At 16.7% G+C, this 16,755-nt stretch overlaps 3 protein-coding genes and 1 long non-coding RNA gene across 4 annotated transcripts; all 4 read right to left on the reverse strand.

Moving 5' to 3' along the window:
* Positions 1 to 7,231: 7,231 nt before the first annotated feature.
* On the reverse strand, positions 7,232 to 8,227 carry LOC128958985 (kelch-like protein 28). Its single transcript, XM_054304954.1, has 5 exons — positions 8,070 to 8,227; positions 7,640 to 7,746; positions 7,479 to 7,556; positions 7,317 to 7,414; positions 7,232 to 7,249 (listed from the first exon to the last, which is right to left on the reverse strand). Exons 1-5 carry the CDS (start codon positions 8,225 to 8,227, stop codon positions 7,232 to 7,234), a joined length of 459 nt encoding a protein of 152 aa, XP_054160929.1.
* A 198-nt stretch (positions 8,228 to 8,425) lies between these two features.
* On the reverse strand, positions 8,426 to 9,098 carry LOC128958827 (uncharacterized). The gene is made up of 3 exons (XR_008484562.1): positions 9,024 to 9,098; positions 8,549 to 8,634; positions 8,426 to 8,475 (listed from the first exon to the last, which is right to left on the reverse strand). It is a non-coding gene; the product is annotated as an uncharacterized LOC128958827 (long non-coding RNA).
* A 1,389-nt stretch (positions 9,099 to 10,487) lies between these two features.
* Positions 10,488 to 11,851, reverse strand: LOC128958987 (kelch-like protein 5). Its single transcript, XM_054304956.1, has 7 exons — positions 11,840 to 11,851; positions 11,627 to 11,709; positions 11,340 to 11,395; positions 10,996 to 11,215; positions 10,794 to 10,912; positions 10,652 to 10,729; positions 10,488 to 10,588 (listed from the first exon to the last, which is right to left on the reverse strand). Exons 1-7 carry the CDS (start codon positions 11,849 to 11,851, stop codon positions 10,488 to 10,490), a joined length of 669 nt encoding a protein of 222 aa, XP_054160931.1.
* Positions 11,852 to 15,136: 3,285 nt separating this feature from the next.
* On the reverse strand, positions 15,137 to 16,236 carry LOC128958824 (kelch-like protein 28). The gene is made up of 5 exons (XM_054304764.1): positions 16,164 to 16,236; positions 15,761 to 15,882; positions 15,509 to 15,586; positions 15,307 to 15,407; positions 15,137 to 15,195 (listed from the first exon to the last, which is right to left on the reverse strand). The coding sequence occupies exons 1-5, from the start codon at positions 16,217 to 16,219 to the stop codon at positions 15,178 to 15,180; spliced, it is 375 nt and encodes a 124-aa protein (XP_054160739.1). The 5' UTR covers positions 16,220 to 16,236; the 3' UTR covers positions 15,137 to 15,177.
* Positions 16,237 to 16,755: the final 519 nt, after the last annotated feature.

Genomic DNA, 16,755 nt, shown 5'->3' on the forward strand with positions numbered 1-16,755 from the left:
TAATCATGTATGAAATTATACTTTTTATTGAAATATATGAAAATATTTATATTTAATAAAAAGATATAATAAAATAACAATTGCTTAATAAAAGTTATGTTTTGTTTTTTATTATTATTATTATTATTACATTTTATTTGTTATCCTATTAACAACTTATATTTTTTTAATTAATTTTTGTTATTAAATATTTTATCCTACTATTTATTATTAATACTAGTATATAAATTTAATATACTAAATAATTTACATAAAATTACATTAGTATAGTAAACTAATACGGGTATAAAGTTTTATTGACTGTGAGGTTTTTTAAAAAATATAATAGTTTATAAAAATTTAATTTTTAAATAATTTTTCAAATAGTTATTGTACTGTAAAAGTTAAAAAGTATTGCAAAAAATCAAATTAATTATTTATCAATATTAGTTCAACAATAAATCTAATTGTAATTAAAAAAAACATTATTTTTTTATTTAATTAATACCAGATTAGATAAAATACATTAACAATAGTATATTATACTCGTAATAAAAAACTTTATAAAATCAATAGATTATAATAACTATTATTATTATTATTTTAGTTAATTTTTAAACTTTTATAAGTATAAAAAATATATATAATTATTTAACAATTAGATAGTTAATAAAGTGAAATTGATAACTAAAAAAATAAAACACAATAAAACTTTGCAAGTTTAATTTAAAAAATAGATTAAAATTAAAGATCCTATTTTGGTTAATCATCATTTATGGACAAAATATATGTTTGCGGCGGTGAGAGTCCTAATCCTTTAAATACATGCGAAACATATGACAATCAAACAAACCAATGGACACCAATTGGTTAGTTAAATAAATTTTTTTTTTGAAAAAACAAATTTTATTAAATAATTATTTGATTATATAAATTGTAAATATAATTACATTAGCATCGATGAAAACTAAACGTTATAATTTTAAATTAATTAACTTCGATGACAATCTATATGCATTGGGTGGCCAAACGGGTAATTAGCAATTTTTAAAAAAATTAAATAAATGAAAATTATTTTTTTTTAAAAATAACTTAATTTTTAATTAAAAAATGCACCCTACTACTTGATTCGGTTGAAATATATTATCAATATTCAGATAAATGGGATTTTACAACATCATTGCCACAAAAACTTGGTGATTTTGGGGTATAATTTATGATAATTTTTATTGAAAAATAATTAAAAACTTTATTAATTACTTATATTTTTTTAAACATTTTTTTAGGCCACAGTTGAATAACTTTTAAAATTACATTTAATATTATTACAAATATAAACTTAAATATATATATATGTATATGATATTAGTAAATAAATTATTTAAATATTTCCATATTATAGATTAGTATTGTTTTAATAAAGCTATAATAAGCTTTAATAAGTTATTTATTTAATAATAAAGTTTATTTAGTGAAATAAATTAATAATATATTACATAAATATAAAATAATCAAATTAAATTTATATAAAATATAATTATTTACTAAATAATTATATATATATATATATTCAGTTGCATTCACTTAAAAAATATCGGTTTTGTAATAAATTTGTGAAAAACAGGTGAACAACTAAATATATTAATGTTATATCAATCACAATCAAAATTGTTTTATATTTACAAAATTCAATGTCAATTAGTAATATTAGTAATAAAAAACAAAAAATAATAATAAACAGAAATTATTTCATAACAATAGTTAAATTTTGTTTGAATTATTTACTAAGAAAAAAATAGTTCAAAAGTTATAATGATTACAAAAAATAAGTTTTGAAAAATATATATTTTTTTCATATATATATAATACAAATAAATTGGTATTAATTAACTATAAAATTTACAAAAATAAAATAAAAATATCGTGTATTTTTTACATCTAATTAAATAAAATTTTGTATATATTAATAAATTGCATAAAAATATTTTTTTTGTATTAAACTAAATAAATATATCGTATTATTATTAAATAATTATTGTTTATTCATACAGAATATTAGATTTTTCAGATATATTATTTAAATTTTGTCTATATATATAATATTACTATATATATTGTATGTATATATAAATTTATATAAGATATAAACTAGATTTTTATACTGTATATCAATTACTATCAATATAATTAATATCAATAACTAAGTAAAATTATACTGTATTATTATTAAATACTTATTGTTATTTATATATAATATTAGATTTTTTTGTATATATATTTGTTGAAATAAAATTATATTAAACAATATACTGTATATAAATTGCATACTAATATTAATAATAGTTAGTATTTAATTAGATGTATTCAATAAAAATGTCCGAAATTAATAATAATAATAATCAAAATGATAATGTTAGTGATAATAATAATAATAATAATAATAATAATAATAATAATAATAATATTGTTAATGATAATGTCAATGTCAATGTCAATGATAATGTTAGTGAAGATAATAATAATAATAATAATAAATCAAAAAATCGGTGGAATATGTTTAAAAGAAAATGGCTGTCAATGGAAATCAAAGAAAAGCGACGAATAATCATAAAAATTATATTGTTTTCAATTTGCGGAACATTTCTGGCCTATCATTCCTACGAATTGTATGGACAATACATGAGCGGAAAAACAATTTCTGACATCAAATATCTTCGACTAAAAAATGAATCCCTACCGGCCTTTACCGTATGTTTTCCCTATACATTACGAATGGACACGTTAGCCGCTCGCTATCCGGAGTTAAGTAAAAAATTTACTGAATATAAAAAACTTATTGACAATCATTATATTAACAAAACATTAGAAAACTATTTAAATGATATGTATTATCAGTTTGTTAATTATTATACAGACAAACATTTACCACTAACTGATTTATATAATAGTACACTAACTGCCCCAGATCTACTAACCGATTCATATACTAATAATAATAGTAATATAACAATTAATCAATATATAAATGCAGTTATTTATCAATATAACAGTCACGATAATTCAACACCAATTAAAGATTTACATCCAATTGAGTCGATTATAAATAAACCAATGCCACAAAAATGTTTAACATATTTTACGGAACTTAATGAAGACTATAAAAATTATAAAACCATTTTAGATAAAATTGTATTTACATTCATACATAATAATAGTTGGTTTCCGTCTACACTTTATAATAAAAAAAAACTTATATTTATCATGCATTCGGCTAATAATACTCCGTACGACAACCTGAACGAAAATATATTTTTATTAGAAATGAATAATAGCTATTGGATCGGATATTCGACTACAAAGACCGTACGTTTGCCGCCGACCTGGGACACCAAATGTCGTGAGTATGATATCTATAATCATAGTATTGACAGCACCGGTAGTAAAATAATGTCGCCACCGCCGCCTCGCACCCGTTCCGATTGCCGAAACCAATGTTATCAACAAAATATTACTCTATATGACAATCAATGTTGTCTTTCCAAAAACTTTACTCTTGTTAAATGCAATAATTGCATACCATATAATAAAATAAAACTGATCCCGAAATATCTGGTCGAAAATAATGTGTCGTCGACAACCAGATCGTGTAACAAATATGTAACCTATAGAAAATGTGAACTACCTATACGTGATTATTGCGATGATCAGTGTGCAGATCCATGCTATGARAGCGATTATATTATGACTTTAATTAATAAACAAAMTATTGAATTTGAAAATAATAAAACAAATCAATGGTCTAATGCTGTGGTTATTGTTAATRTCATTCATTCCGCACATTCCGATCAATTAGTAGAACATAGTCCTAAAATGACCAGAATTGAGTTCCTCTCAAATTTAGGCGGTTTGATGGGTATTTGGTTAGGATTGGCTATATTTACTTTACTTGATTTATTTGTAAAATTATATAATCTATTTTAATTCTAGWATTTWATTTTATTTAWTWAATTTTATTTTTTGTTTTTAATAATATATATCTTTATAATTATTAGCTATAAGATTAAATATTATAATATAAATTTTTAAAAATAATTATAAATATATGTATGTATTTACTGTATATTTTTTRTTTATATATATATATACTTTATAATAATTTAATAATTTTTAAAATATTAKAAAATTTTATACAATTTATTAATATATTTACWAAAAATACTGTAATTTATTATTAAATAGTATCTATATTTGTTTTCATACTGTATAACAAATAAACAAATTATTTTTGATTTTTTAATCATTTATTTAWATTTTTGTTTTGTTTATTTTATTACTAAAATTACTTATTGATACTRAATATTGTTAATCTAAAACAGTTTGATTGACTTAATAATTAATAATATATTTAGTTTATCTAGTTTTTTTTAAATTTTAATACAAAATACTACTTATTATTTTTATTATTTATTATTTAATTTTTCTAATTATTAACTATCATATAAGATTATATATATATATATTGTACTTTTTGAAATTAATTATGTATTCTATTAACAAAAATATTTTAATTTTATGTTGTATATACTATATATATTTTTTATAATTATTTTAGTACTTTTTTAGTATTCAAATACTCAATAGAAAATAAGTTTTATTTTTTATTTATATCAAATAATTTTGCAATTTTTTTAACATTAATAAATATTTTTTAATTTATTTATACATCRTTAATATGTAATATTTTGTATGAATAAACAACAATTATTTWATAATAATATTGTTATATATGATTTGACATTGAAATATATTTGATCAGTATAATAAAAAATATAAGCAATTTATTAATACTGTATATTTTAAATATTGATTTTTTGYTAATTTTATCATTWAATAATATCTATTGCTTTTCATACTGTATATCATATAAACATACAKTATTGTTTAAACATTAAAAAAAATTTAGTAAATAATTATTTATGTCAAACAAAATATAGCTTTTATTAAATTACATTAATTTTTGATTGACATCATAATTAACATATATTTAGTTAACATATCTGTTTATTCACAATTTTAATATMAAAACATATATTTTATTAATTTGAAAGCAACGGWACGTATAATTATWTAAAATAAATAATWATATATATTTACTTTTTTRAAATTATTTTTATAATATTTTAYTGTATAATATATTTAAAACTTATTTCATTAAATAAACTATTTTTTAATAATAAATAATAAATATCATAATATTTATGCTATTAATATATTGYACACTATAAGCCTTTATTTATTATATAACTATAATTGTTTTAATAATAATACAGTAAAATATAATCTAATTACTTAATCAATGATAATTTTTTTAAACTTAAAAATTAAATTATTATTWWTTAAAAATTTTAAAATTATTTAGGTTYAGCTATAATTAATAATACTATTTTTGTTTGCAGTGGTCAAAGTGGTAAATAATCTAAATTAATATAATTATTATTTAWTTATTTATTATTTTCAAAAAATGTAAAAAATAAGTATTAAAATTTATTATTATTTTTTTTTTAAAAATTTACTTTTTAGATGAATATTTAAAATCATGTGAATATTATCAGCCAAATWTGGWTAAATGATTATTTAAAACACCAATGACTATTGAWAGGTGTGATTTTGCACTGGTATTACACGGRGARGGSYTASTGTATGCWATCGGTGGCTGGAATRGYARATATTATATAAATTCAATGGAAATGTTTGATATAAAAACCAAACAATGGACACCCAAAACATCAATGMATACAATAAGGTTATAAAAAAGGTTATAATTTTTATTTTAGATATTTATTAACTAATTAAGCTATGGTTAGCTAATTTTTTTTAAAAAAATTATTTATTTATTCTAAATAATATATTTTTTATAAATAATTAAAAAATCATTTATTTATATAAAACAATATTTTAAAAAATATTTATTTATACTMWATAATTTATTTTTAAATAATTTATTWATACTRAATAATATTTTTTTAAAATTATTTATTAATAGTAAATTGTATTTTTTCAAAAATTTATTCTTACTTAATAATTAATTTATACTAATTAATATTTTTTAAATAATTTATTTTTATTAAATAATAATTTATATATAAATATAWAAATTWARTTAAAAATAAAGATCATATTTTGGTTCATCATCATTTAYGGGCAAAATATATGTTTGCGGCGGTGARAGTCCTAATCCATTAAATACATGCGAAATATATGATAATCAAACAAACCAATGGACACCAATTGGTTAGTTAAATAAATTATTTTTTAAAATACAAATTTAATTTAACAAATTTTATTAAATAATTATTTGGTTATATAAATTGTAAATATAATTACATTAGCATCGATGAAAACTAAACGTTATAATTTTAAATTAAGTACTTTYGATGACAATTTATATGCATTTGGTAGCYAAACGGGTAATTAGCAAAATATWTTTTAAAAAATTTAAATAAATGAAAATTATTTTTTTAAAAATAACTTTAATTTTTTATGAAAAAGATGGTAMCGTATTACTTGATTCGGTTGAAATATATGATSAATATTCAGATAAATGGTATTATACGACATCATTGCCRCAAAAACTTGRKGATTTTGGGGTATAATTTATGATAATTTTTATTGAAAAATAATTAAAAACTTTATTAATTACTTATATTTTTTTAGGCCACAGTTGAATAATTTATTACAATTACATTTAACATTATTGGAAACATAAATTTAAACTATATATTGTTGTTCATAAAAATAGTCAATTATTAAAAAGATTAAATCAAAAAACAATTTGTTTAAATAAATAAAAACATATATTAAAATTAAAAAAAAWCATTCWATTAATTAAAACATAAAAATGCAATAGCAATATTTATTTTTGAAATATAAWTKRCATAACATTTTGTATTRTTTATCAATAARTTTTATTGACATAAAATATTAATATTCATTATTATCATTATTCAACAACAACAACAAAAACATGTTAATTAATCAAATATTTTATACAATATTTATTTTTGTTAAAAATGTAAATTTAAATTGAGAATATTTTTTTATTAAGATTTATAAAAAACAAATTAAACATAGTTTATTTTAATAAATCATTTTTGACACTAAATAAYTAAATTAATAGGTATGCAAAAAAATAGATATACTATATTATAATGTATTTCCTCAACAATTATCATATGATACAGTWTATAAAAAATCAATTGATAGCAGYAGCCTARATAAATTTTAAAAAATAATWATATATTRAWTATATATATATAAAAAATAATCAATATTTATACCACAAAATATGATAATTTTTGTGGCAATGATRTCGTATAAAACCATTTATCTGAATAATGATCGTATATTTGAACGGAATTAACGCTTCCTTTACCATCTTAATTAAAATTGAAAAAAATTTATATAATTTTTAGATTAATAAAAATTAAAAAAATAATTACATATCCAACCACCCAATACATATAAATTTCCATCAAAAGCAACCATTTTATAATTAATACGGTTATCTATCATCGATGCTAAATAATTATTTTTAAAAAAATTAAATTTATAATTGAAAAAAACTGTTAAAATTATTTTTAAAAAACTTGTTTTACTAAACCAATTGGTGTCCATTGGTTTGTTTGCGGATCATATGTTTCGCATGAGTTTACATAACCGCTGCAAACATATATTTTACCAATAAATGATGCTGAACCAAAATAAGCCCTATTTAATTATTTTAAAAAATTACATGTTAAAAATTAAAATAGATAACATTTTATTATACAGGATTATAGGATTATATATGTTTTTATTAAATAATGYATTAAATTAAAATTTAATTATTTACATTATATATATATAAATATCATTTAATGCAATTGGGTTTTTTTAATTAATAATAATAAAATAAAATTTTAAAATTGTTATGTAATAAATTATTGTAAAATGTAAAAAATAAAAATATTATTTAGTAATATTAATAAATAAGTTTTTTACAATTTTTAATTTTTACTATAAAATAATTAGATTATGAATAATACACAAACCTTTTTGTTGTCATATTTGCTTTAGGAGTCCATTGTTTTGTATTTATATCAAACATTTCTATTGAATCCATTGAATCATTTCCATTATAGCCACCGATAGCATACATAAACCCATCACCGATTGATACCAATTGAAAATATTGTCTTTCAATAGACATAGATGTTGTTGAATACCATTGATTAGTATTTGGATAATAATATTCACATGTTTTTAATATTTCTAAATCTTTAAGAAAATTATAAAATAAATAATATAACTAATTTTTATATYTATAATAGTTTTATAATAWGTCAATAAATAATATTTTTTWAAATAAATAGTATTAATTATTTAAAAATTATTTATCTACCATTATGACCACCGCAAACATAAATAGTATTATTAATTACAGCTGAACCAAAATCACTAAATTGAAAAAATTATTTTTTTTCTAATAACTTATTTTAACAGTTAATTTTTTTTTTTTTTAAAAAAATACATGCGTGGTAAATTCATTGATGAAACACATTTCCATAGATTTGTTAGCGTATCATATGTTTCAACAATATTAGACAGYTTTTTATTCTGTAAATAAATATAAATAATAAATAAATAAAGTATTWTTTTGAAAACAATTGTGATATTWTGTTATATATATATATATATATATATATAATATATATATAAGTTATATTTTAAGCTATAATAACTGTTAATAAYAGTTAATAAAAAATTCAAAGTTAAATGTTATTTTAGCATTTGTTTTTAAAAAATTTTAATAATAATTTTTAAAATAATAAATGTTATATATTGTCACTGATTAAATAATATTATTACTAAATAATCAAATAAAAAAATAGATTTAAAAAAAATTATATATAACTTGAAAATATTTTAAGTAAAAAAAWTTCGAAAATATAATATATTAATTATTTACAACTAAATTTTTAAGATAGAAAAAATTTATTATTTACATCATAGCCTCCGATTGCATACAATTTTGAATCAATTGAAACCAAACCAAACCATCGACGKGTAGTAGACATKGATTGTATGKATWGCCAAACATTTGTATGTTTATTATATTGAAAACATTTAGATCCAACTAACCCARCATATGAACCGCATGTATAGATAAMTTTTTTTCGATAAATTATCTTTTAACTAATTTTTTWAAAAGTATWAAAAATTAATACTTTTATTTTTTTATAAAACATATATAAATATATAATTTTAATTACACAATTATTAGATTATTATTATTATTATTATTATTATTATTATTATTAGTAGTAGTAGTTAGTAGTAGTAGTAGTAGTAGTAGTAGTAGTAAGTGTATAATGAAAACACAATAAAAGTAAAATTTAAGWAAAATATTGAATATATTTTAGCCATTTTTACTAATAACTAGTTTAATGATAAGTAAAAATTTTATAACTAATGAAATTTACTTTTTTATTTATATATATAAAAATATTAGATATAAAAATATCTAAATAACAAAGTTCAAGTGTTAATTTATTGGGAATTTTAGTTAAACATTGATATTATTGATATTTATAAATTTTATTAGATAAATAGTATACTTAACAAAATGTTAMACAATTTKATTTTATACTTWATAATTAAAATAAAATTAATAAATAACATTTRATTTTTWAAATGCTAATTATGATTATGTTATATTAAAAATAAATATTTTATTATATAGTACCTTATTATTATCTTATTATTATTATTATTATTATATATTATTATAATAAAATATATWAATATATTAATGTAAACTTTTATATATTTAAGTAAAATATAGCAAWTTTTTATATGTATTTTAATATCATTTATTCATAACATTTTTGATCATACAAATGTAGGTAAAAGTTTTTTTCTAATAATARTTWTAAAAAATTAATAATTTTTGGCTTTTAAAATATTACATCAAATAACTATATGTGTATAAAATACCATTAATGACTACAAAAAAATTATTTAAATATTTTTTCATTAATAATTTATTAATTTAATTGATAATTWGATTTAAAATAATAATAATAATAATATGTTAAATATTAATAATTATAAATATGTATTTATATAATAATAATAATTTTATAATCCATATTATTAATTTTTTCAAAAAAKKTTTTTTAATTAATAATAAAATCAATTTATATAACAGTTGCATTAAAAAATTATATTGGATTATTTATTTGTTTATATTAAATAAAAATAATATAATAATTATAAATTATACACCAAATGAATCTATTTATTTTGTTTTATTTTTTTAATAACTGATTGTTTTTTTTCAATCAATAGTTTAAGTTTGCAATTATATAAAAATGTAATTTTAAAAATTATTCAACTGTAGCCTAAAAAAATATTTAAAAAATAAYATTAAAAATAATATTATTTATTTTTATTAAATTTATCATAAATTATACCCCAAAATCAYCAAGTTTATTCGGCAATGATGTCGTATAAAACCATTTATCTGAATAATAATCATATATTTCAACCGCATCTGTAACTTTTCCGTCTTAATAAAATTATTTTTAAAAACAATATATAATTGCATATTTAAAAAATTTAATTTTCTAACCTATGTTTCCACCCAAAGCATATAAATTGTCATTTAATGCAATCAATTTAAAATAATAACGATTATCATTCATTGATGCTATAATTAATTATAATAATAAAATAAAAATTATTTTTTTAAATCAAAAACAATTTTACTAAACCAATTGGTGTCCATTGGTTTGTCTGCGGATCATATGTTTCGCATGATTTTCCATCACTAGTACCCAAACCGCCGCAAACATATATTTTACCCATAAATGATGCCGAACCAAAATCATTTCTTTTTAAATAATAATTTTAAAAATAATAAAATGTTTATTAAAAAAATAATTAATTAAAATTTTTTTTGTAAATTATAAAAACCTTTTTGTTGTCATATTTGCTTTTGTCGTCCATTTTCTAGTTTTTATATCAAATCTTTCCATTGAATTCATTGATCCATTGCTATTATAACCTCCGATAGCATATAATAGCCCTTCATTTGATACCAATTCAAAATCGGATCTTTCAATACTCATAGCTGTCGTAAAATGCCATTCATCTGTATTTGCCGTATAATATTCACATGATTTAACTACATTATCTTTAAAAAAAATTAAAAAATTAAAATAACATTTATAAAACAATTTTTATTAAATTAAGATGAATATTTATACATAGATAAATTTTTTAATATTTTATTATGATTTATTAATTTATTTGTTTACCATTATATCCACCGCAAACATAAATAGTGTTATTAACTACAGCTGAACCAAATAAACTTAAATATAGAAAATAATATTTTTTTAATAATATATCTATTTAAAAAAATATAATATATATATTACTTATTAAGTAATAGTATTATTAATTACACCTGAATCTAAATAACTTTAGAATTTTTAAAAATAATAATTTAATTTATAATTTATAGTTAATTAACTAATTATATTATATATTATTATTATTATTATTWATGTTTTAAATGTTTRAAATATAAAAAATAAATTACTMTCGTTTTAAATTCATTGATGAAACTGATATCCATTTATTTGTTTGCGTATCGTATGCTTCAACACTATTGAGTCTTTGACCCTGAACATAATTATAATTTATAAAAAATTAAAATTTTTATCGATAAAAATGTTTTTAGAAATGAATTATTTATATATATWTTAATTTTTAAATATTAAATAAATAAAATAATATGATAAAYTTTATAAACTTTCGGAATCATACATTAAATTTTAATAATTATAAAATWAAACCTTAATTAAAATATTATTTATTAAARTAGAATAATGCACTAAAAAATGTAAAAWCTTTAAATGTTTAAAAATAAAAAATAATTGTTTATAATTTGGAGATTGTCTTTTTGTAATATTTGTCGGTAACAATAGTAATGATTATGCTATWAWCTGGTCAACAAAATAATTATATTAAAAAGCGTACAKTAAGTAAAAGTGGGTGCTATTAACTTTAGATCAAACATCAKATTAGATAACTTAACATATSTTTWAACTAATTTAAATATTATTATACACACAAACTATATATATATATATATATGWTTAGGAGATACAACAATGTGTGAYTTAAAGTAAGCAAACATTCAGATTATTTTAACAATCAATATAAAAACATAATTACATTMTMRCCKCCRATTGCATACAMTTTTGAATCCAWTGAAACYAAACCAAACKCAACTCTAATAGTAGACATGGATTGTATTGATTGCCAAACATCTGTGTGTTTATTATATTTATAACATTCAGACAATTGTTTTGATCCATCAAAACCACCGCATATATAGATAAACTTTTCCGATAATTGATTTTCTGTCGACTAATTTGAAATAAAATAAAACAATTATAAAAGATTTTTAAGTTTATTTTTATAAAATTAATGTTAAATTTAAATTACAGAATCAGAATTATTATTAGTAATAGTAGTAATACTATTGTTTAATGTAAACACAGTATTTAAAGTAAATATTAACAAAACTATTGAATATATTTTAATCATTTTTTTTTGTTTAAAAAAACATCAAAACAATAATTAAATTAACAATTTTCTAAATACTGTTATTTATAATAAATAATAATTACTTTTTATATTATAAAAAACTATATATTAGTTATACTATTAGTAAATATCTAATAACAAAGTTCAAGTGTTAATTAGTTAGAAATAAGTTTATTTCAGTTATATTTTTTATTAATTTATATTTTGATAATATTAATTAAGTACAGAAAAAACAAATTAATTAATTAGTATTATTTATWTTTTTTATAAATATTTATTTATATTTATTAGTATTATTRCTGTTATAGCTAATATCTATTAATATAATAAATTTTTAATTTTATATATTGAAAATTATTTTTAAAAAACAATAATTAGTATTTTTCAAACTATTATTATAACAAAAAATAAATAAATAAATAACATTTGTTTTTAAAGTGTTTGTTTTATAATAGGATATGAGTATTAATAATACTTTAGTTTTTAATATCATTTTATATATTTTTAGATAAACAWATTGAATAAGTATTRATTAATTTWGTTGATRAGTAAAAATTTTTTTGTAATTTTAACAAAAAATTTACTTAATATATATAAAAWATTAGATWTAAGTATCTAAATAATWAAATTTCAAGTGTAAATTTATTGGGATTTCATTGTATTTTTTATTTATAAGATAATAAAATATATAGATTATAGTCTTATATTTTATTTTTTTAATTAAAATTGTCTTAAAAAATTATAYATATCTAAAATGCTATCTATAWTTTAAGTATTTTATTTTTTTATAAATAATATATGTWTTTTTGTAAACAAAAATATTTTTAACTAATTTTTTTWAAATAAATTAATTTATATAAATGTAATCATTAATTATATATTTAAAAGTAATAYWTTTATTACACTAATTATGAWATTAAAGATATTTTAAATTTAAGTATWATTTGTTATAATATTTTTAAAAATAAACTGTAWTTTAGYATWTTTAAATTACTTATTAAATTCAATAAATTCAYTGTAAATTTTAATAAATATTTATTTAGTCCAATGGCTACTTATTTTTTAGCCATAATCAATACTATAACTATAGTTCTATATATATATATATATAAATATAATTTTAACTGTAAATCATAAGTTTGCCTATAGTTTTGTTTGTTTTATTAATTTTAATCCCATCCCTMAMTTAAAAATATTTTAATCACTTATTATTTATTTATATATTATAATATACATGTATATGAAATTTATTAGTATATATAAAATGTACTTAAAAATTACTTATCAAAAACCTACTAATAAATTATTTGTATTAGTTTCAAGTTTATAAAACTAAATAAATATAAAAACCATTATAAATTTTTTTGAAATTAAATTTGATTTTTTCAATAAATTGTTTTAAGTGTTTAAAAAGTGATTAATTAAAACCAATAACAAAAATGTATGAAAGAGATAGTTTTGATCGATTTGGCGATGATTTATGTCAACTATTGCTCCGTTATCTGAYATTTGATGACCGGATCCGATGGCGAGTGTGTGTCCCGACAATGGCATCGATTGGTGTTTCAAAAATTAATTACATTTCATCAAATAGATTTCTATGACTTTAAGTATTCAAATCTATTCATAGTATGAATTTCATACATAAGTTAGTCGGACGTTTCTGTGTTTGTCCCAAAAAAAACTGAATCATATCATAATGTTTTTAAATACATTGAAATAATTTTAGTTTAACTAATGTTTTAAAATTTTTTATTAAAAAATAAGTAATAAAATTAAAAGTTTATTTTTTTTGTATAAACAAAAAACTAATAGAAACTTATTTTTGTTTTGTATAATAATTGATAACTTTTTTTTTTTGAATACAATAAAATTTATTTAGAAATTAAAATTATTTTATTTATTTATTTTTAATTTAGAAATTACTTATTATTAGTAATACTATTGATATAAGTAAAGTAACCATGTTATTTATAATAAATATAGATTTAATATTATTATTTTTTTACATTTAATTACTACTTTTATTTAAAATTATTTCATCATTATAATTATTTAAAAACAACGATTAATTTTTACAATACTGAATTTTTTTATTAATTTTATATTTTTATTGAATATTTTTTTAATTAATTTTTTAAACATTTTATACGGTATATTAGTTTTAAAAATTGTATAATACATTGTATTTTTATTATAACACATTACATTTGTACAGTATTTTACTGTATTATATAATATCAATATATAATATCAATTAAATAGTAAAATGTATATAAAATGTAAATATTATTAATACTGTATAACTTATTATATTAGGTATTATTAAAAAACTAAATTATCAAACATTTAAATTTATTTATTTAGTGTTATTATTACAGGTTTTTCAAATCAATACTACAATAACTTTAGTGTATATCATAATACCTGTAGTTTAATGTAAATATTTAAACAAACATTATTAGTTAAATATTAATACTTCAATATATATTTATATATATATATAGTATATAAATATTTAGTAAATTTATAATAATATTATGATATAGCAGTTGCCTGTAAAATAATATAAAAAACATTAATTTAATAAAACATATTATTAGTATTATATATATATATATTATAAGCAATATTTGTAATATTTAATTAATTAATTTAAAATAATACCCCAAATGAGCACATATTTTGTGGCAAAGCWGTAGTTAAAAACCATTTATCAGAAACATAATCATATATTTCCACTGAATCGGTATAAACATTATCGTTAGCTTTTAAAATAAATAAATATTAGATAATAATTATTTTTAAATTAATAGTTKTTTTTAATTTTTRTTAAAAAATTTTTTTTAAAATAAAACAAAAATAATACCTGAATAGCCACCCAATGCATATAAACTAGTATCGAAAGCAATCAATTTAAAAGCATCTCGATCAGTTTTCATTGATGCTAAATTAAATAAAAAAGTTAATTTAATTAATTAATTATTTTTTAAAAAATGGYTGTTATTAACTAATACTATATTGTTATCAATTTTAATTTTATTTAAATTATATATTTATACACTGTATATACAACAATGTGGGTATTATTTAAGTTTTTAAAAAGTTTTTTTTAACTAACMAATTGGTTGCCATTTGTTTGTTTTCGGATCATACGTTTCGCATAATTTCCTATCACTACYATTACCATCACCGCCGCAAACATATATTTTGCCCATAAATGATCCGGCACCAAAATAGGCTCTTGGTTGTTTTAAATAAATAAATTAAAAATATTAATTAAAAATATTAATTAAAATTATTAATAATAAATATTAATAAAACTAAAATAAAACAAAAAATAAAATAAAATAAATTATTATTACTATTAAATTATTGTCATTTACTGTTTTTTAACAATAAAAAAACAAACTGTAATTTAATTATTATTTAAATACATTTATTTTATTTGTTGTTTTATTTTTAGTTTTATAATAATAAAGTTTATAATAAATAAGTTTTATTATTATTATTATTATAATTACCTTGCTGATGACATATTTGCTTTCAATGTCCATTGATTTGTTTGTCTATCGAACATTTCTATTGAATTTAAATATCCATAGTTGATAAATAGCCACCGATAAATATAAAAATAGTTATAAAAATAAATATCAAAATAAATATCAAAATAAATATCAAAATAAATATCAAAATAAWTATAAAAATAAATATAAAAATAAATATCAAAATAAATATCAAAATAAATATCAAAATAAATATCAAAATAAATATCAAAATAAATATCAAAATAAATATAAAAATAAATAGCAAAATAAATATAAAAATAAATATAAAAATAAATTTAAATATCAATATATAGAATATATAGAATATATATCCATATATAAAATAACTATAATATATAAATATTTATTTTATAAAAACATCATAACTATTATTAATATATTAGAAAATTGTATAAAAATATTACTAAGTTGATTAATTAACATAATTATATATACTGTATATATAAATATATAAACTAAATTGTTTAAATTAATTTTTAAAAAATATATTTACCATTTTGTCCACCGCAAACATAAATAGTATTATCAATTACAGTAGCATCAAAGT

The sequence above is a fragment of the Oppia nitens genome, unplaced genomic scaffold (genome assembly GCF_028296485.1).
Source record: "Oppia nitens isolate AA-2021 unplaced genomic scaffold, nextdenovo-longstitch-racon4-pilon3 scaffold3_pilon_pilon_pilon, whole genome shotgun sequence".
Lineage (NCBI taxonomy): Eukaryota > Metazoa > Arthropoda > Arachnida > Sarcoptiformes > Oppiidae > Oppia > Oppia nitens.